Here is a 23,155-nt window from a genome sequence, read left to right on the forward strand (position 1 = left end):
CAGCTAAACACTAGCTCTGTATAGATCATCTCGGAAGTACTTCTTACCTCAGGTAGAATGAATCAGTCTTTTAGAGGGTTACAGACTGCGAACTGGACTGCGAAGACAGACTTGTCTTCCCTGCAGCATTGAAATTTAAGGGTCAATCTAATCAAGATGCTAAAAATGGATAAAGTATTTGATAAGGTAAAAGGAAGAAAGCTACTTCCTCTGCTGGGGAGAAGCAAGACAACCTTAAAATTAGAGCAAATCTGTTCGATGATGATGCTTCTTCACAAAAAATATCATAAAAATCAGAAACCCTCTGTACCCGCAAAAAAGCTGTTGAAGCAGAGGTTAATTTCAATTCAAAACACACACATATTTTTGTCAGCTGAAAATGTGTTGCTGGTCAAAGCACAGCAGGCCAGGCAGCATCTCAGGAATAGGATTCCTGAGATGCTGCCTGGCCTGCTGTGCTTTGACCAGCAACACATTTTCAGCTGTGATCTCCAGCATCTGCAGACCTCATTTTTTACTCACATATTTTTGTCAGTCAAGATTATTAAGGATTACAGAGCCAAAACATCAAAAACACTAATTATGATCAGAATGAATGGCTGAAATAGCAAAAAACCCAGTGGGCATCCCATTTCACATATTCCAATAAGGTTCTATTTATTCGCAAAGTCAGCAAGGAAGCAAAATCAGATCTGTGAACTTTGCAAACTATAGTGTTACAAAAGCTTCATTTAAGTTTTTATTTTTAAGAATACTAACTTGCAGTTTTAGGAATTAAAGCTGTAACCATAAAAGAAATGGGGCACAGGATTCAGAAAATTATAAATGGCTTAAAGCAGTCAGCAGATTTGGCAACCCAAACAAACCGCTGAGGTATCCACAGCCATGAGGCTGTTAGATAGTGGTGGGCTATTCATAAGTTACAGGGGAAATAAACACTACAGCTGAGGTTATAGCAGAAATGTTCAACAGCTATAGTGTTGCATAAGTTATGCTTACTTTATTAAATCTTATTGGTTAAAAAACAGGTTTTCTTTTGTATAAAACAATGAAATCCTGTGGCATCGTTCTATTGTTTAATTGCTGGGTGCTCAGATTTCTTTAAGCATAACAGTTCCTAATACAATGGTAACCATAGCATCATGAAACAAACATTCAACCAATATTCTTTTGAATAATTTCATTTCTAGTATTTCCTGAAGGTTGCTACTGGCACCCTTGAAACAACACTGCTGCATAATATATCACATGAAATCTAATTGACAGCAATGAAGAAATATTGAAATCAAGTAATAAACTGCCCTTTCCAGCCACTTCACGCAGACTGAAACTTTGGCAGTTGGCGCCCAGAGATGATGCTGCGCTCGACTCCTTTCTCAGTGACAGCTGCCAAGCGAATCACCCCACCACTTGACCCATCTCGATCCATCGCAAGTGCAAGAGCTAAGACACAAACAGAAAATGGAATAGAATGAAATAGATAGGAGAATCTCTTTATATTATGACCTTTTTGATTAAACTGTTACTTTTCCTCAAGTAATTGACATAGTATTTAGCACAACCTATCACTTTCAGTTGACAACGAAGGTACATCCTGTTTTCACTCAAAAATATTTTAGATATGCTCACTGAATGATAAGGAGGAGAAAATTTGTCTAAATAGTTTACCTTCACATTTTGGATTAAGAGCTAGCCTTCTCTGTTATGCTGGCAGGCTGAGATTGGATTTGTAATCCATTACACTCACCAACTACAACAAAAGGTAAGCATTTACTAAATACCAAAATGTGTAAAATCATGGAACCCAGTACCAAAAAACATGAAAGCTTTGTAACATGAACGTAAGTGTTGTATAATGTTGAGCTGTGCAATATAATCGAGGAGAACGTGAGGTCTGCAGATGCTGGAGATCAGAGCTGAAAATGTGTTGGTCTGAAGAAGGGCTTATGCCCGAAACGTCGAATTTCCTGTTCCTTGGATGCTGCCTGACCTGCTGCGCTTTTCCAGCAACACATTTTCAGCTCTGTGCAATATAATGTTGTTTTATGAAACTAAAGAGGGAAATTGTGAGCCTGAACAGTACCAAGAATCATTGAAGTTAAAAACAACTTCCTGGTAACAGCTCTGATTATTTCAGCTGCAGATTGTTACAAAGTTGGAAGTGCTAAGTGCAGTAAAGAGTAGAAAATATCTGAATCCTGCAGACAGATAGCATTTCACATTCATTGTGGGTAAAAAAGACAAAAAATCCAACTCAGCTTAAAAGAAACAATTTATATAACAGACAAGTTCACCAGACCAATCTTTAAATCAAAGGATGACTGCCACTGTGAAGACAACAGCATCTGACAGAATAATGGAATCCCTACAATGTGGAAACAGGCCACTTGGCCCAATGGGTCCACACCAACCTGTTCCCCTTACCCTTTCCCTGCATTTCTCATGGTTAACCCACCTAGCCTGCACATCTTGAGACACAATAGGAATTTAGCATGGCCAATCTACCAAACTTGCACATCTTTGGACTGTGGGAGGAAACCTACACAGACACAGGGAGAACATGCAAACTTCAAACAGACAGTTCCCCAAATGTGGGATTGAACCCGGGTCCCTGGTGCTGTGTGGCAACAATACTAAACACCGAGCCCCACGCTGTTCATTAGTGTCTGGCCGGGACAGTGCTGTAGGTCCCATGGTTAAGGGGGATACACCTTCCCCCCGCCCACTTGTCCACAATAACAACCATGTGGAGCCACCAGTCACTGTTTGATATCCCTGTGGGTGGCTGCTTCCTAGTATCTCATTATTGAAAAATTCAAAAGGACTGAGAGGAGCAAATAGCTTTCCATCTTGTGGCCTGGAGATTTGAACTTTGCTTGCTTGTGTATTCTTTTTCCATCTTAATATAACAGAACCCCTACAATGTGAAAACAGGCCAGTCAACGCAAGACCACACTGGTGCTCTGAAAAGTAACCCACCCAGACCCATTCCCCCACCCTATTATCCTGTATTTACCCCAGGCTAATGCACCTAACCTACACATCCTGAACACTACAGGCAATGCAGCATCGCCAATTCACCTAAGCTGCACGTCTTCGGATTGTGGGATTTATTTTTTCTTTTGTTTCAGCAGCAGGAAGAGCGGGAGCGGCAGCCAGGAGGCTGACAGGAAGGTGAATCACTGATTTATAAACTCATGAATAGGCGGATGCACACTGAGCAGCAGCATAACCCAAAACACTACTTAGGTAGTGCCTCCCACCCATCCTCCACCTCGAACCAAAAAAAAGGTTCTGTGTGCCAGATTGGTTAGGTACCCAGTGATTTTCTTTTTATTCTTTATTTTTCTACAGTCTCTTGGGAATTTAGAACAACAGGAATGGATGCTAGGGCAGTTGAACGTTCCTCCTGCAGAATGTGAGGGGGTAAGGGTCACCACTAGTTTCCCAGCTGACTGCACCTGCAGGAAGTGCACCCAACTCCAGCTCCTCGAAAACCACGTTAGGGAACTGGAGCTGGATGGGCGGCGGAGGGGGTTATAGAGAGGAGTTACATGGAGGTAGTCACACAGGTATAAGAAAAAGCGAGATGTGTTACCATCAGGGAACTGAAAGGGAATCGGTAGGCAGTGCAGGGATCCCCTGTGGCCATTCCCCTCAACGGCATGTAAAACGTTTTGGATACTGTTGTGGGGGACGACTTACCGGGGGGTAAGCCATGGGGTACAGGTCTCTGGCACAGAGTCTGTCCCTGTTGTTCAGAAGGGAAGGAGGGAGAGAAGCAGAGCATTAGTCATCGTGGACTCCATTGTTAGGGGGACAGGAGGTTCTGTGGGATCGAGAGAGAGAGAGACACAGTTGGTGTGGTGCCTCCCAGGTGCCATGGTTCATGATGTCTCGGATCATGTTTTCAGGATCCTTGAGGGAGAAGGGGAACAGCCCCAAGTCGTGGTCCCTTTAGGCACTAATGACATAGTTAGGAAAAGGGATGGAGATTTAAGGCAGAAATTCAGGGAGCCAAGGTGGAACCTTAGTGCTGGAACAAACAGAGTTGTTATCTCTGGTTTGTTGCCCGTGCCACGTGCTAGCAAGGTGAAGAATAGGGAGAAAGGAGAGTTGGACACGTGGCTACAGGGACGGTACAGGAGGGAGGGTTTCAGATACCTGGATAATTGGGGCTAGTTCTGGGATAGGTGGGACCTCTACAGACAGGGTGGTCTATACCTGAGCCAAAGGGATATCAATATCCTGGGGGAGGGTGGAGATTTGCTAATGCTCTTCAGGAGGGTTTAAACTAATTCAGCAGGGGAATGGGAACCTACATTGGAGCTCCGGTATCAAGGAGGTTGAGAGTCGTGAGGTCAGAAATGAGGTATCAAGGTCACAAGAGTCCACCGCTAAGCAGGAAGGTGGTTTGAAGTGTGTCTACTTCAACACCAGGGGCATCCAGAATAAGGTGGGTGAACTGGCAGCATGTGTTGGTACCTGGGACTTCGATGCTGTGGCCATTTCGGAGACATGGGTAGAGCAGAGACAGGAATGGCTGTTGCAGGTTCCAGGATTTAGATGTTTCCGTAAACAAAGAAGATGGTAAAAGAAGTGTAAGTGTGGCATTGTTAGTCAAGGACAGTATTATGGTGGCAGAAAGGACATTTATGGACTTGTCAAATGAGGTAGTATGGGCTGATGTTAGAAACAGGAAAGGAGAGGTCACCCTGTTGGGAGTTTCTATAGGCCTCCGAATAGTTCCAGAGATGTAGTTGAAAGGATAGCAAAGATAATTCTGGATAGGAGTGAGAGTAACAGGATAGCTGTTATGGGGGATTTTAATTTTCCAAACATTGACTGGAACTGAAGTTCGATGACTTCAGATGGGTCAAGTTTTGTCTAATGTGTGCAGGATGGTTTCCTGACACAATACGTACACAAGCCAACAAGGGGAGAGGCTGGGATTTGATGCTGGGTTATGAACCCAGCCAGGTGTTAGATTTGGAGATAGGTGAGCACTTTGGTGATAATGACCACAATTTGGTTATGTTTGCTTTAGCAATGGAAAGGGATAGGTATATACCACAGGACAAGAGTTATAGCTGCGGGAAAGGCAATTATGGTGCGATTAGGCAAAATTTAGGATGCATAGAATGGGGAAGAAAACTGCAGAGAATGGGCACAACTGAAATGTATAGAATCCCTACAGTATGGAAACAGGCCCTTCAGCCCAACAAGTTCATACTTACCCTCCGAACAGGAGCTCACCTAGAACTATTCCCCTACATTTACCCCTGACTAATACACCTAACCTACACATCCCTGAACATTATGGGGCAATTTGACATGGCCAATCCACCTAACCTGCACATCTTTGGATTGAGAGAGGAAACCAGAGCACCCAGAGGAAACCCACGCAGATACAGGGAGAACGTGCAAACTCCACATACACAGTCACCCAAGGTTGGCATTGAATCCGGGTCCCTGCCACTGTAAGGCAGCAGTGTTAAGCACTAAGCCACTGTGTCACCTTTATCACCACATCAACCGCTTTACACTCATCCACCTGTTTGGTCACTGTCTCAAAGAACTCAGTCAAGAGGTAGGATTTAAAATCGTCTCGAGAAGAATAAGTTGATTAGGGATAGTCAACATGGTCTTGTGAAGAGTAGGTCATGCCTCACAAACCTTACTGTGTTCTTTGAGAAGGTGACCAAACTGGTAGATGAGGGTAAAGTAGTTGATGTGGTGTATAGGATTTCAGTAAGGTGTTTGATAATGTACCCCACGGTAGACTTCTGCACAAAAGGGTGATTTAGTGGTTTGTATCAGACATGGGCTAGCTGAAAGAAGTCAGAGAGTGGTGGTTGATGGGAAATGTCCATCCTGGAGTTCAGTTGCTAGTGGTGTATCACAAGGACCTATTTTGGGGCCACTGCTGTTTGTCATTTTTATAAATGACCTGGATGAGGGCATAGAAGGATGGGTTAGTAAATTTGCAGATGACACTAACGTCAGTGGAGTTGTGGACAGTGCCGAAGGATGTTGCAGGTTACAGAGGGACAGAGGTAAGCTGTAGAGCTGGGCTGAGAGCTGGAAAATGGAGTTTAATGCAGAAAAGTGTGAGGTGATTCACTTTGGAAGGAGCAACAGGAATAAAGAGTACTGGGCTAATGGTAAGATTCTTGATAATGCAGATGAGCAGAGAGATCTCGGTGTCCATAGATCCCTGAAAGCTACCAAACAAATTAATAGGGTTGTTAAGTAGTCATACGGTGAGTTAGCTTTTACGGGTAGAGGAATCGGGTTTTGGAGCCATGAGGTCATGTTGCAGCTGTACAAAACTCTAGTATGGCTGCACTTGGAGTATTGCGTACAGTTCTGGTCACTGCATTATAGGAAGATGTGGAAGCTTTGGAAAGGGCTCAGAGGAGATTTGCCAGGATGTTGCCGGATATGGAGGGAAGGTCTTATGAGGAAAGGTTAAGGGACTTGAGGCTGTTTTCGTTAGAGAGACGAAGTTTGAGAGGTGACTTAATTGAGACATATAAGATAATCAGAGGATGAACAGTGAGAACCTTTTTCCTCAGATGGTGATGGTTAGCACAAGGTGACATAGCTTTAAATTGAAGGAGGATAGATATAGGACAGATGTCATGGGTAGTTTCTTTACTCAGAGTAGTGGGGCGTGGAATGCCCTGCCTGACACAGTAGTAGACTCGCCGACTTTAAGAGCATTTAAATAGGCATTAGATAAACATATGGATGAAGATGGAATAGTGAAGGATAGATGGGCTTCAGATTGTTGCATCGATCTGTGGAATCATCGAGAGCCAAAGGGCCTGTCCTGCACTGTAATGTTCAATATCAATGTTAAACTATTTTTTCTGCCTTAATTATTATTGAGTGTGTGTGCACGTGCACGCGTGTGCATGTGTGTGTTGAGGGGCTTTGAAAAAACAATTTAAATTGCATGAATTAGATTTACTGCTCCTACTGTTCCAGTTAAGTAGTTATTTTGACTGTTACTGAAGCAAACTTGATAATGAATTGCTTTTGTCCTGGATAGAGCCAGTCAGGCAAATTGGTAATTTTGCTGATCTAATTGGGATTTTATATACATATATATTTTGGTGATTTGTGGAAAGGATAAGCACAATTCTCAATACTCTCCCCCGTTAAGTTGTGACAGTAGTGTCACTCATATCCTCTTCCATGTCTCTTGCTCTGCCTCGTCCAACCACCCACCTCAAACTCAACTCAAAAGTGATTCAAAAGGAGTAAGGAAAAGAAAAACTCCATCAATCTTTATGGAATGTGAAAATCTAAGATTATCTTTTTTTGGTAGTGCAAAATGTCATATTATTGTTCACAAGTTGGAGGACAGGCTACTTGCTTGATCCACGAGATCAGAAACTAGTCATACTCAAATTCTGCCTGAATACTTCAATTTTCACACCATTGAACTCCGGGGAGGTCCAAGATGGCGGCAATCCAGTAGGTCTGAGTCTGCAGGACTCTGCCTAAGACTTGGGCAAAGTGAGGCACCCACCTTCACCTCACCTTTTAAACCATTCAGGATAGCTTTTGCCCAGCACACTCAGTCATTTTGCATCAAATTTTAACAGTTTGGTGCTTTTTTAAAAAATGACTAAGGGCAAAACCTCCCGCAGCTCGCAACAGGGAGGGACCCCTCCCCATCCCCTCCCGCAGCAGCAGGAATGTCCACAGCCACTGCGGGGGACTTACCTGCGAAGGTAAGCCTGATTCTCCAGGGGAAGATCGACATGTCCATTGAAGAGGCCCGGTCCAGGTGGGAGTCGATCTCGGTCACGCTGAAGAAGCATGACCAAGAGATCAAAAAACTCGGGCAGCATGTCAGAGGGGTGGAACAACAATCAAGAGTACAGGTCGTTGGAAAAATATTCAGTTGCTGGGCCTTCCCGAAGGGAGGAGGGTGGCCAGCTTGTGGATTTCTTGGAGCAATGGGGCCCACAATTATTGAAGTTGGAGTCGGAACTGGGCCGGGTGCAGGTGGAACGGGCCCACCGGGTTGCTGTGCGCAGGCCCAGGTTGGACAAGCGCCCCACTCAGTTCAAGTCCGACTTCAATGTTATAAGGGAAAACAAATGCTCCTAGAGGCCTCCAGAATCCTGGGGAGGGATCCCCAGGCCATGATGTACAAGGGTTCCAAGATAATGCTATTTCAGGACTTCCCTCCAGTTGTGGTCCGCCAGAGGGCGGCACTCAATGAGGCGAGGAAGCATCTGAGAAACTTAAATATTCAATAACCAATGCGATATCTGGCAACACTGCGCTTCAGCCATGGAGGATCCGTATATAACTTTGGATCACCGGAGAAAGTAAAAGAATTCTTGGATGCTCTCAAATAGACTGAGGAACTTGAACTGTATGGATAACGACTTTATTTTGCCTCCTCCCTCCACTCCCTCCAAACCCCCCCCCCCCCCCCCCCCCCAACTTTGCTTACCGTTCTTTCTTTCTCCATCTCTCTTTTACTCATCTTTCCCGGGGGGGAGGGGGGGGGGGGTTTGTTCTTTACTCTTTCTTTTGTCTCCTTTTAATTGCATGTGCGGCTTATCTGATTTGTGGTGGAGAGTGTTTATCTAGAGTGTTTTTTTTCTCTTTCTATTTAGCTGCCTAGTATTTGCTGGGATTGTAATTTTGTAACTTTATATATTTCTATTTTGTATTGTTTTTATTAAACATAACCAGGTGATGGTGTGGGGGAGGGGTGGGTCATTCACTTTTAACTCCTGTTTTATAAGACACTTGAATTTATTTACTCCATTTTGTCATGGCTGGGCCGAAGGCAGGGCCCTAGCTGGAAGAGGTTATGGCAGGGTTATTGGTAGGTCGTAATGCCCCCAGGAGCAAGGAGGAAAAGTCTCCATTCAAATATGTTGTGCGTTATTTTTACTTAGGAGTAGTACTTAATTGCGTTGATTTAAGTATTTTAAAGAGTTTTTTTATATGTGAATTTTCTATGGTCTTTATTCAATGTCTTTTGGGTGGGGTTCTTCCTCCTGGGGGTCTTGGGCTTGCCTGGACGGTCATGGCTAACCATTCGCTTAGGTGGTGCACCTGGAATGTCAAGGGGAGTCATTCGCCAATCAAAAGGGAAAAAAGGGTTGATGTAGCACTCTTACAGGAGACTCATCTACTTGATAAGGAACACTTAAGGCTACAACAGGTTTGGTCAGGTGTTCTTTTCATCTTTCAGCTCAAAAAGTAGGGGAGTAACCATTTTTATTTGGAAAAATTTCCTTTCCAAATGTTAAGCCAGATAAAAGATGAGTTGGACAGTATATATTGATCAAAGTCCTAATATATGGAGAGGAATTCGGGATTTTTAATTTTTATTGTCCCCCGGCACACGTTTTTAGACTTGTAACGGAAGCGTTCTCTAAGTTAATGATTTTCAGGGTCCGCCATACAATTATAGGTGGAGATTTTAATTGTATTATTGACCTACAGATGGATAGCATGCCTAGGAGCATTGCGGGTATACCTCGAGATGTAGCAAGTGGCGGATCTGAACAAGGAGCTAGGATTAGATGATGTGTGAACGCGTCTTCATCCCCAGTGAAGTTCCTTTCTACTCTAACCCACACAAATGCCATACCAGAATTGATGTTTTTTGCTCCCTCGACCCTTTTGAATTCGATACTATCCTGTAAAATAGGCAGTATAACTATTTCTGATCATGCCGCAGTATATATGAAGTCAAGACTAGGGATGATGGGATATGCCCCCGACATTGGCGTCTGGATCCTCTCTTATTGAAGGATAGCAAATTTATAAAGTATTTTTTGCAGGATTTCAAAACCTTCTGGGATATTAACTCGGGTACGGCCTTTGATGATGTGGGAGGCCACTAAGGCATATACAAGAGGCTTGGTCATCTCATATTCTGCAACCTGGAAATAACAAAAGGGAGAGCAACAGCGCCTGCTCGAGGTTCACTTGAAGGCAGCTGAAATTGTGTATGTTGATAGGCCCTCCATTACTAAACTACAGAGGATCACAGCCCTTAGGGCAGCTTTGAATACTGCACTTACTCAAACAGCAAAGAGGGAAATATTATTCACGAAGCAGAGATTATTTGAATACGGTGACAAGCCTGGCAGGTATCTAGCATACCTTGCCAGAAAGAAAAAGGTTCCCCGAGCCATTATGTCCATTAGAGAAAGTGCTGGTACCCTGATGTGTGGTCGTGAAAAGATCAATACAGCCTTTAGAATGTTCTATTTTGAATTGTAAAAGTCACAGGACTGTGAGGATAGAACTGGGAAGATGGAGTCTTTATTTAAAAATTTGGTCCTTCCGGGCCTAACCTTGCAGCAGGTGTTGATCTTGAATGCTCCCTTGACAACCCAGGAAGTACTGGATGTGGTTAGGCAGCTTCAGAGTGGCAAAGTGCCTGGGCCAGACAGATTGCAGGTTGAGTTCTATAAAGAAGTTATAGGGGAACTGGCCGGGCCACTCACAGATATGTATAATTACTCACACAGTCAGGGCTGCCTCCTGCCTTCATTTAGAGCAGCAAATATTTCTCTCATTCTTAAGGAGGGAAAGGCCTCAGAAGATTGCTCTTCATACAGACCCATATCCTTGTTAAATGTGGATTTTAAAATTCTTTCAAAAATGCTAGCATCAAGACTGGAGAGGGTTTTACCATTCATTATAAACGAGGACCAGAGAGGATCGCAGGTCAACTAATAACATTAGAAGGGTCTTAAATATGATACAGGCCTGCCAGCAGGGAACAATACTGGGTTTAGTTGTCTCCCTAGATGCAGAGAAGGCATTTGATTTGGGTAGAATGGCCATATCTTTTTTTATATACAGTTCGGTGTTGGAGAGGTCTTTACTAAATGGGTTTCAGTATTCTACGACCACCAACGGTTTAAGTTCGGATAGCTTTAGCATTGGCAGGGGCTGTCGCTAGGAAGGTCCTCTCTCACCATTATTATTTATGCTAGTGATTGAACCACTAGCAGAAGCTGTACGAACTGACCCTAATATAACAGCTCCGAGGGTTGGATCGGCAAGCACAAAATTACTCTCTATGTGGATAATGTCCTCCTTTTCTTAAGTGATCCTTTGACATCCGTGCCCCGCTAATTCAAGCGGTCAATCCATTCAGTATATTCTCAGGTTACAAAATCAATTTTATGAAATCGGAGGCAATGCCGCTGGGAGGCCTTGCCAGTATATCTAACTTACCAGACGGATCTTGCTTTCCCTTTTGGTGGTCACTAGAAGGTCTTCTGTACTTAGGTACTTTTATTACTCCAGTATTAGGTCAGCTATATAAAGCCAATTACTTACACTTATTAGAGAAAATAAGGCAGGACCTTCAACGCTGGGAGATCTCCCAATATCCTGGCTAGGCAGCGCAGCCTTAGTTAAGTTGAATATTTTACCTCGTCTTCTATATCCTATGAGAATGCTCCCCTTGATGATGTGGAGACAGGCATTGCCTAAGCTTTATTGCTGGCTTGGAGTGTTATTTGGAGTGTTAAATGGCCCCTTATCAAATTAGAAAAACTGCAGCTCCCACAAGCAAGGGGAGGACTGGACTTCCCAGATTTCAGGAGTTACCAATTGAGCTCCTTATTATCTTATGTAGTTGATTGGTTGTGGGTCACAAGTGACCCAATCTGGATAGACAATGAGACTTAAATAAAGTGTCCCCTTATCGATCTATTATTTATAGACAAGATGAGAGTTATTATGGACTATTGTAAAAACCCTACTGTACTAAATACAATTAAAGCCTGGAGGATAATGCAACAAGATGAGGGTAAACTGCAAAAAACCTCCCCAAATACCCCCATAGTGGGAGCATCAGGATTTCAGCCAGGGCTCACAGATGCTAAAGTTAAAACTTGGGAGTCCAGAGGTATTTCCTGCTTGGGAGACCTGTTTGATGGGGAGGTTACGATGTCCTTTGAGCAGCTGCATCAGAAGTTTGCACTGCCTAACAAGGACCTCTTTCGGTATTTTCAAATACAAGACTTTATACAAAAGAAGACCACACTGATAGTCAATCCTTACAAATCGGATAGGAAAAGGAGAGTGCTATGGCCAATGGGGCCACCCTTGATCAGTACTCTTTATCATTCACTATACAATAAGGTCTCGAAGGACATGGAACGATTATATAAAACCTGGAATCAAGAATTAGGGTTGGAAATTTCTTTAGAAATCTGGGAGGACATCTGGGAAAATGCCAGAAAGATCTCTATCTGTAACAGAACTCAGGCTACTTAATTAAAGATACTTCACAGGGCTCACATGGTACCTGAATGACTCACAAAATTCAAGGCAGGAGCATCCTCAATGTGTCCCGAGTGTAAATAGACACTCTCCTGCATTATTTATGGACATGCCATAAGTTCCGTAAGTATTGGGATACAGTAGCGAATGCCTTGACAGAGATATTGGGTACAGAGATTGGGTCGGATCCAACGTCTCTACTTTTGGGCTCTCCAAATTTTCCCTCCCTGGATGTATACGGGTGGAAATCATTTACTATCCTCTCTTTTTGTGCGAGGAAAAATATTTCAGTGAATTGGGTATCCAAAGGCCCCCCCAGGACTTTCAAACTGGCGGAGGATAGTCATGGAATATATCCCCCTTGATTTCCTCATGTATATGGTGCACCAAAAAAACAGAACATGGCAGCCCTTTTTGAACAACATCAACACAGACATTTCAGCCATATTGTCTAGAGCTTTTGTTTAGCTGTGGTAATGGTTCTGGCTGGTTCAGGGGCCCCCGGGAGGAGGAATCCCGTATAAATGCAGATCTACTATGACTTGATGTAAATCTATTTTGAGCATGTATCTAGTTATTTAATTACTTTGTTGTTTACTGTTAGTAACGTATAATATTCTATTTTAGGTTTTGGTTGTTTGTAGAAGCAGTAATTTTTTTAATTTAATTTAATATTGGTGTTGTTATTATATTATAAAGTGGAATACACTACTTTGTACCATATGGTATGCCTAGACATTACTTTTTGGTATAATGCTACAAATCTCAGTAGAAACAAAATAGTACTTTGCAAGTGTGAACATTTCCTCAAACCACATGGCTTTTTACAAGAATGTCACATTCTGATCTCAAGCCAAGTTTAACTTAGGGTGCAATGGTGGTTTAATAATTCTGTCCTCTCAAGTGCACCACCAGACTTCCAAAATAGGGTTGTGAAAAATTTCTTGTTAAATAATAATGGGCACTTTCAGATTTTAATTATAAATGTTTCTGAGTGGGAGATGAAATTTCTAAACATTTTCCACTTGCAGCACAAACTCACAACTATACAACTCTTCACTGAACTCACCATTTGCTGTAAAATCTAAGCACTGCTCCTTTGTCATTCCAGGTTTGTACGAGGAGTCGACATAGCCATAAATGTAGGTACTTCCAGAGCCACCAATGGAGAATGGCTGCCGTACCATCATGCCCCCCATTGGAACAGTGTAGACCTACGACCACAAACAAGGGCATTAATTCCCAGAGCAATCACACTAATTCACAGACGAATCCTGACAACATGGAGGAAGTTGTGAACTATAGCTTCCACTCATAGATACATTTAGGAGAGAGAGAAATGGAGGAAAAAAGTAAAGCAGAAGGATGGATGGATTTTTAAATGTGTTAAGAGCAACTGAATCTGAATGATCTTCACCTCTCACTTCCTAAGATAAGGCTGTGAATTTGGTCAGTTCTATTTTTTTTTCTTTTACCATACTACAGAGCCTGCTCCCCCTCCCACTTTTCACAGAATGAAAAAGTTGCTCAGTAAAAAGTGTTACACGCTGTTCTCCTTTTATTCTTCCCATGGTCTCAGCCTGTGGGCAGAGTTGGGGCTTCGGTGTTCGTTTAAGCAGTAGTTGTTGGTGGATGTGGATAATGCGAACACAGCCACATTTATCGCCGGACCTACGTTACTGAGACTTCTCCCTGAATTACTGTCATCTCTGTATTGGTGACAATTTCATAATTCATTTAGGGAAGAAATTACAAGACACAAAGGTGATCTCAATCCTCATGTCCAACTTACTGGCAGTAATAGATAAGAAGAAAGGTCAATTTCACTATGATACTAAGTCAAAATCAATTCTGACACAAGTAGTAGTTGAGTTACAGTGTGAAAGTTGAGCAGCAACAGCTTAACAACAGGAGAGTGGAACTAAAATTGTCATTGTTGGAGAGGTGGAAAGGTGGATCACCAAACACTGATCAATTGCAGTAATTATAACAAAATAATGAGGATACAAGGAACATTGCTGCACACTGTGGATGCCATGGATCTACAAAGTACAAGAGAAACCCAATATGTCTGGCAGTACATGTGACAGGAGAAACAGAGTTAATGCTTGCTGTTCAATGTCGCCTCTTCAAAACTGAAGAGGGTGGAAAATTGTGGGTTTTATGGGCGAGGCGCCCAGTAGAATGCTCAAAGTAAAAGATAAATACATGCTAACGATAATACAAGTGGGATCAAGATGCAAAGCAAGTGTTAACGATAGGTGTGAATAGTAGAAAGTTACAGAGAGCAAACCCGTGGAAACAAGACAATTGCTGAGCATACAAGATTGCATCATCAAAATGCAGGACAGTCCTCATACTTTGAAGTTGTTGAACTCAGCACTGAGTCCTGAAGGCTGTGAAGTGCCAAGGTGGGAAATGAGCTGCTGTTCCTTCAGCTTGCATTAGGTTTTGCTGGAATACTGCAGCAGGCATGTCAGCACAAGATCAAGACAATGTTTCAACATGGTAATCAAATGGAAGGTGGGGGCTGTTCTTACAGACAGAGCAGGGGCATTCTTCAAAGCAGTTATGCAATTTGCATTTAGTCTTGCAAGGTAGACGAGACCATACACTGAGCAACAGCAGATGATGTGTTTTGGATCTTGGTCACAGAGGAAAGAAGATGTAAAAGAGCAAGCGTTTTACCTGCAAATGCATGGGAAGATGCCATGGAGTAGTGAAAGTGTTAGGAGCGACAGAGGAATAGACAAAGGGATCATGGAAGGAACAGTTGCTGCAGAATGCAAGCAAAGGACAAAACTGTATGTTTGGTGGTGGAAATGGAGGAGAATAATCCTTTGAATGCTCATACTGGTGGAGTGGAAAGTGAAGACTCGGGGAACTATGTTAATGTTCTGACGGGAAAGGAAAGGGGCAAGAATAGAAATGACTGAGGGCAAGTCCTCAACTGAGGAAAAAGACACACATTAAAACACCCCTGTGGAATAAAACAGTCACAAGTGTGGCCTTAAAAAGGACCGCAACAATGCTGTGGGTAGGTCAGGGAAGGAAGGTGGAATCCCAGTACAGAATTATTGAAGGGGTGAACATGGAGAGAAGACACAACAACACATTAAGACAACTTCAAATATCCAAATTAAATATGGGGCAGTGATTTAAGGTAACAATCAGAAAATTTTATCTTCACTTTATTCCTTTGGTAACTGGCTAGAGCCCAGCACCCCACAACATCTTTACAACTGCAGCATTTCAGAAAAAATTAATAATTAATCTATAAACCTTACCTGTCCACCTTTTCTTTTATCCCACCCAGCAACAATGATGCCAGCCATCAGCTCTTCTCTGTATTTATAGCACATATCTTTGAACAAATTAGCAGCTGTCTGCACTAGTGGAAGTTCATCAAGTTCAATGCTGTAAAGAAAGTGCGACAGAAACTAACAGTGTGTCAAGAGATATCAAAAACAGTGAGTTAAATTCCCTTTTCTTCCTCGGTGTCCTTTTAGCCTGCAGATGTACATATGATTCTCACTCCACAGAGACATCCTGTGGGCCTCCAGCATCCTTGGCATACCCAACATATACGTTAGTGCCTGGGAGAGATCTCCAGGGTCACTGGCAGTAGCATCTTGCCACTGATCAGCTAGCTGTGATTCCAGCCGGCATCATTGAAACAAGGCATAGAATTAAGAGCTAAGAGTCATTGTTTGCATTTCTCCCTGCATCTTCGTAGCTGGTCCTTCACTCCTACCTGCACCCTCACATTCCATGCAAGTCACTTGTCTCCTCTTACCAAGTTAACTAGTGTAAAGCTTTTGCTGAAAATGTGTTGCTGGAAAAGCGCAGCAGGTCAGGCAGCATCCAAGGAGCAGGAGAATTGACGTTTCGGGCATGAGCCCTTCTTCATTCCTGAAGAGGAGCTCATGCCCGAAACATCGATTCTCCTGCTCCTTGGATACTGCCTGACCTGCTGCACTTTTCCATCAACACATTTTCAGCTCTGATCTCTAGCATCTGCAGTCCTCACTTTCTCCTAAAGTTTTTGCTGCTCTGTCATACAGTAATACTTAAAGTCCAAATCAGCATATTCTGTTAATCATTCACGTCACTACAATATCCACAGAATCAATGTTCTGTTCCACATATTGGATCATAAATATTCTATAGAGTCACACTGCTCTTGAAACACCAACAGGGCTTCTCTTTTCACAGATGCTGCAAGACCTGCTCAGTATTTCAGCACTCTGTTTTTGTACAGTAGATGCCCTGTACATTTCAGACAGTGGAGAACATGTTGACACTTGATGCATTATACAGTGTTATGAAGTTGTACGTGTATACTATACCTTTAAGAGAAAGTGACAGCTGGCAAGCACCAAGTGTGCTGGAAAATTTTTAACATCTAACATTTGGCAGTGAAACAAATAACTGAGCTGGGCTGCCATGTGTCCATAACAATTCGAATGTAGCCAATCAGTTTAAATTATGCTCCAAGATACTAAAACCCAAACGAATTTGAATCTTACTGCTTTGACAACAGCAAACCAATGAGATGACCCGATGTTTTAGGGTATAAAAATCAGGCAATTCACCAGTTAGCCAGAGAGACCAAGAGAACCTACTGCCATACAAACTGCCCACAGACCAGCCCTCTAAAATGTACCTTTTCATATGAAAAATCTCTGCAGCAGAAGACTAAAGATGACCCAGGAGGATTGACACTACTGGCTGGTTTTAAAAATTGTTTTATTTTGTAAATTTAATTGGGGCTTCATCAGATCAGTATATTGTTGGGGGGTAGATAAATCTTTAAGACAAAAGGAGGCTTACAGTGTAGATAGTTATTGTTCAATAATCTCTTTTGGAGTTAAAGAATAAATTGTTAAATTTTTTTCTTCAAATAGTGGAATTTGGGTAGTTCTCTATCACTCATACTTTAACAGATCCCGAGGAGAAGTGAGCTTTTCTGTGTCTGTTTTAAATTAGAAGGGTTTACCCTGTGTCATAACATACAGTCTCAATCTCTGAGCTAAAGTTGATGCGTGACGATGCTGTCACTTTAACAAGGTTATTTTGCCCCTTGTTTCAAAGAGAGGTCATAAAGGCAGAGGTGCCAAGAGGTCTGGGAGAGCTTGACAGGGAAGTGGCCAGTTCAGGTTTCTTCTAGTTTGGTTTAGCTGTTGTAGTCACAATGTGCTGGAGTCCAGGAAAGGTTGCAAGCTTCAGTTAATGATTCCTGATTGTCTCTCTGAAATCTCTTCGAATGTTGTTCCTTCCTGCCTGTGGGGATCCATGTTCAAATTTATCTTTTTGCCAAGGGGTGTGTTTATGAAATGTTACTGGATTGGAACACTTCCTAAGTTGTATATCAGGTCGGTTACTTTTCCAATAGTTAAGCTATTCTAAATTCCGTTTTCTTCTGTTTGTGTTTCAACTGTGGTGTTTAAATAAATTCTGTTTCGCTTAAAGCAGAGTGGTTTGACCAGCTGCATCACTTCTGGAATATCCACTTCATAGCTGTCTTTAAAATAGGAAAAGATTGGGTCTTGGCTACCTCAAAATATTTTTGAGATGGTCTGGCCTGGTTTGTAACACATGGGACAGAAATAGTTGAATGAGACCAAACATCCATTTCATGAATTGTGTTAACAACTGGTTAACCATAGTCTGGAGCCTTCAGGGGCAGGGATAAGGTGAGAAACTCTTTGACAACAGTCTCTCATGGTACAAATAGCTCTCCCTAATTCTTCTATACCTCACACTTTGACAGCGATCCAAGGAAGGGCTGGAAGTTTTAAAAGTTAATGACCTCAACCTATAGAAAACAAATGAGTCTATGCTCCAGACCCAGGCAAATCCTGTATCTAATACGGTAGCCTGATTTGATAGTTTGCTGATAGCAGCATTTTAATTTGAATAAAAATCTGGCTGTGAACAACCATTTTGGGCAGAGAAACATTCTGAGGCAGTCACTGTCTCTCAACAGTGAGAAGCAAATGTGTGGAGGACTGCATTCAAAAGAAGTCAATCCGGGTGTTCCCCATCTGTAAAACTTGGATGAGCCAGGAAAACCAGACAGGAAAACCAGACAGGAAAACCAGACAGGAAAACCAGACAGGAAAACCAGACAGGAAAACCAGACAGGTAGCGTTCAAGTCAGATGATCCAGACCAATACTGGAACTCCAGATATGATCTCCGCAAAGCCATCAGGAAGCAAGTTAGAAACCCAAACCTATCAGACAGATTCCAGCCACCTATGGCAAGGTTTAAACAACATTACAGGATATAAAATGAAGCAGAGCAAGATAGTGGACAAAGACACATCCCTCCCTGAAAGACCCCATGCCTTATATGCTCGGTTTGAGCAGAATGCCAGCGGCATGGTAACACCTACCCCAACAGCCCCAGACACACCTATTACCTGGGTCACCACTTCCTGATGAAGGGCTTTTGCCCAAAACGTCGATTTCACTGCACTTTGGATGCTGCCTGAACTGCTGTGCTCTTCCAGCACCGCTGATCCAGAATGTGGTTTCCAGCATCTGCAGTCATTGTTTTTACCTCACTGCAGACATCAGATCTGTCTTCCTGAGAGTGAACTCAAGGAAAGTGATAGGTCTGGACAGTGTCCCCAGCCAAGTACGCAGATCCTCTGCGGACCAACTGGCAGAGGTAATTACTAACATCTTCAACCTCTCCCTCCAGCAAGCTGAAGTCCCCATTGCTTCTAGAAGACCACCATCATCCTCATACCTAAGAAAACACATGCAATGTGCCTGAATGACTACTTTAATGAGTGGCTCTGACCTCAATAATCATGAAGTGCCTCAACAGGCTTGTCATGGTCCACATCAATTCCAGTATTCCAGCCTGCCTCGATCCCTTAGAATCTACTGACCAAGGTAACAGGTCCAGCAGATGCCATATCCCTAATCCTACACTCATCTCAACAACAAGGACACCTATGTTAGACTCCTGCTCATTGGCTACAGCTCCAACTTCAACATCATTATCCCCTCCAGACTGATTACAAAACACTGATCTTGTTCTTGGCTCCGCCCTCTGCATCAAGATTCTCAGCTTTCTGACCCACAGACCACAATCAATGAAAATAGGTAACTGCACCTCAACCATAATAACACTCGATGCTGGAGCCCTCCCCCACCTCCCCCCCCCCCCACCCACCCAACCTCAGCTGCTTCCTCAGCTCCTCACCAAACATCCTGTACACTCATAACTGTGTTGCTAAATACCAAATGAATAGCATCAACACATTTGCTGACAACATTGTTGGACGAATATTGAACAACGAGTCAAAATACAGAAGGGAGATAGAGGGCTTGGTGACATGCAATGATAACAACCTCTCTCTCAACATCAGCAAGACTAAAGAATTTATCATGGATTTCAGAAAGAATAGAGGAGAACATACCCCATCTACATCAAAGGAATAGAGGTCACGAGTGTAGACAGCTTCAAATTCCTAGAACTGACAACTCAGATTTCCCATGGATATGCAACAGTCAAGAAGACACAATAATGTCTTTTCTTACTCAGTTGTTGTCTGGCTTTAGAAACATTAAGTTGCTATAAATTTAATAGGGGTTTTTTGGATCGTAGATTGTTATAGAGTGGGAGATGGATAACAAACCTTTAAGAGAAAGGAGGCTTAGAGTTGTAAATACTTGTTGTTTAATGGTCACTTTAAGAGTTAAAGAATAAAATTGATTATTTTTGTTGAATAGTAGAATTTGAGTAGTTCTCTGTTACTCATATTTTAAGAGATTACGAGGTGGGGTGAACTTTTGTGCGTTTGGTTTACCGCCTTGTCGTAACAATTAAGAGTAACATGAGCTACCCTCCAATCTGCAGGGACTCTTCCAGAGTCTATAGAATCCTGGCAGAAGACCAATTCATTCAACATTTCTACAGCCATTTCCTTAACTACTTTGGGATATAGATTATCAAGCGTTGGGGATTTATCAACCTTCAATCCCTTCAATTTTCCCACCTTCACTTCTCTAATATTGATATGTTATGGTTGCTCATCCCCAAGGGTCTCGCACAACTAGATTGGAAATGATTCCTTTCTCATTATACCAAGTACCAAATCTAAGATGGCCTACTCTCTAGTTGGTTCCCCCACAAATTGGTCAAGGAAACCATCCCATACATACTTTCCTCCGCTATGGCATTGTGGCTAATCTGATATGCCCAATCTATGTGTAGGTTAAAATGACCCATGATCACTGATATTCCCTTATCACATCTCAAATTTCCTGTTCAATGCCATTCCCCAACATCAGCACTGCAGTTTGGGGGTCTATATATGACACCCACTAATGTTCTTTGCCCCTTGGTATTTCTCAACTCAACACATACAGACTCCATGTTATCAGAGCTAATATCCTTTGTCACTTTGTGTTAATTTCCTCTTTAACCAGTAATGCCAGTCCACCACAATTTCCTTTTTGCCTGTTATTCCTAAATACTGAATACCCTGGGACATTCAATACCTTTGCCTGGTCATTCTGCAGCAATCTCTCTGCAATCCCAATTATATCGTACACGTTTACATATATCTGCACGATCAATTCATCCACTTTATTTCGAATGCTTCACGCATTTAAATATAAAACTTTTAAATTTGTTCCACTGGTAAATTACCCGACCTTTTTATAATTCCTTGTTGCATAAAGATATTCACCCGTTCTGTCCCTCACCATTATTGTCTGGTAACCATCTGCCACATCGCTAAATTGCACTCTTACCTCCTCCTTTTATTTGGGTTTTCTAATTTCCCCTCTATAACTGAATCCTCTCTTCCCCCATTTAGTTTAAAGCCATACCTACATCCCTAGTTATGAGAACCATTAGGACTCTGGTCCCAGCACAGTTCAGATGAAGACAGGCTCCTTTTCCTTCAGTACTAGTGCCAATGCCCCATGAATTCAAATACATTTTATCCACATTTATCTTTAAGCCACTCATTTACCTGCTTAATCTTATTGACCCTGTGCCAATTAGCTCATAGTAATCCGGAGATTTTCAATTTAGCTCCTAGCTGCTCACATTCCCTTAGCAGAACTTCTGCCCTAGTTTTGTCTATGACTTTTGAACCTACGTGAACTACAACAACTCGATCTTTACCTTCCCACTCCCAAGTTCGTCTGCAGCCCAGATGAGATATCCCAAACCCAAGCACCAGGCTGGCAACACAACCTTCAGGACTCTTGTTCCTGGTCACATAGAACAGTGACTATACCTCTAATTATACTTTCCCAATTATTAGACATTTTTCTTCTCTCTCCCCACTTAAATGGCTCCCTGCACCATGGTGCTATGGTCAGTCAGCTCACCCTCTCTGCAATCTCCATTCCCATCCACAAAGGGAGCAAGACTCTTGAACCTGTTGCACAAAGACAAGGGCTGAGGCTCCTGCAACTCGAGCTCCTGAATCCCTCTACTCGCCTTACTCATAGCCACACCATCCAGTCCCTGACCACTGGCTGAATTTGAGTGAGTCTAAGGGGTAAGTAGCGCCCAGGTAACTTGCTGCCTCCCTGATATGTTACAACATCTGAAGCTTAGACTCCAGCTCATCGAATCTGAACCGGAGCTCCTTGAGCTACTATCATTTACTACAGACATGATCACTGGGAACCACAATGGGGTTCACCAACCTAACATCATGCAGAAATAACAGCGCCTGACCCTCCATCCTTATTTTAATTAGTTTTGAAATTTTTAAAAAATTAACTGTTTTCATATCACTGTATTTTCTCAATCTGAATTCAAAATGTAACCAATAATTTAATAGGATTCAATTTAACAGATACAAATTAAGCAGACTCGATTACAGAAATCACCAGTTGCTGAATTGGTGTTTTTAAACTCTTGCACTTCAGAAGATGAATCAGCAGGCAAACAAGGCCTCAGCAATAGTAGAGACTGATGGTATTTTGTGCTTCTATTAGATTAGATTAGATTACTTAGTGTGGAAACAGGCCCTTCGGCCCAACAAGTCCACACCGACCCGCCGATGCGCAACCCACCCATACCCCCACATTTACCCCTTACCTGACACTACGGGCAATTTAGCACGGCCAATTCACCTGACCCGCACATCTTTGGACTGTGGGAGGAAACCGGAGCACCCGGAGGAAACCCATGCAGACACGGGGAGAACGTGCAAACTCCACACAGTCTGTCGCCTGAGTAGGGAATTGAACCCGGGTCTCAGGCGCTGTGAGGCAGCAGTGCTAACCACTGTGCCACCGTGCCGCCCACTTCTATGCAAAATCCAACCACACGTACTTTAAATTTTCATATTTTAGATCATTATTACTTTTTACTTAAATTATTGTCAGCAAGAATGCCTCATTTTATAATTCACAGACCACTCAGAGTATATACCTGACTCGGTATTGATGCAGGCACCAGCTCACTTCACTGGATTTGCATTCCCATCATTTGAAAGATAAAAGCAGTCAAAAATACCCTGCACTTTGGAGATTGGAATCACTTGTTCCTGACTGTTTACTCATTTTCAATGAAAAGGACAGCATTTATTATTCCTCTGTTTTAGGATCTTACCCATGGTCCATTTATTCCAGTTGAATACCTAGGAGATTAAGGGCAACACACTTACATATATAGAAAATTGGTTGAGTGGCAGGAAACAGAGATTTGGAATGGGGGTAAGGACTCAAATTGGCAGAATATGACTAGTGGTGTTCTGCAGGATTCTGTGTTGCAGCATCAATTGTTTACCATCTTCATTAACGACTTAGATAATGGCATAAAAAGTTAATAATCCACATTTGCTGATGACACAAATTTGGACAGCATTGTAG

General features: G+C 42.6%; 1 protein-coding gene across 1 annotated transcript in view; it reads right to left on the reverse strand.

Moving 5' to 3' along the window:
- Window positions 1-975: 975 nt before the first annotated feature.
- LOC132835354 (proteasome subunit beta type-6-like) overlaps window positions 976-23,155 on the reverse strand; it is a 34,146-nt gene continuing 11,966 nt past the window's right edge. Inside the window, exons 4-6 of the mRNA XM_060854809.1 lie at window positions 15,582-15,711; window positions 13,364-13,508; window positions 976-1,443 (exon numbers count right to left, since the gene is read on the reverse strand). Of these exons, the coding sequence (XP_060710792.1) occupies window positions 1,316-1,443; window positions 13,364-13,508; window positions 15,582-15,711 (403 nt within the window). The 3' untranslated portion in view covers window positions 976-1,315. The remainder of the gene's footprint in view (window positions 1,444-13,363; window positions 13,509-15,581; window positions 15,712-23,155) is intronic.

The sequence above is a fragment of the Hemiscyllium ocellatum genome, chromosome 44 (assembly GCF_020745735.1).
Source record: "Hemiscyllium ocellatum isolate sHemOce1 chromosome 44, sHemOce1.pat.X.cur, whole genome shotgun sequence".
Classification (NCBI taxonomy): Eukaryota; Metazoa; Chordata; class Chondrichthyes; order Orectolobiformes; family Hemiscylliidae; genus Hemiscyllium; species Hemiscyllium ocellatum.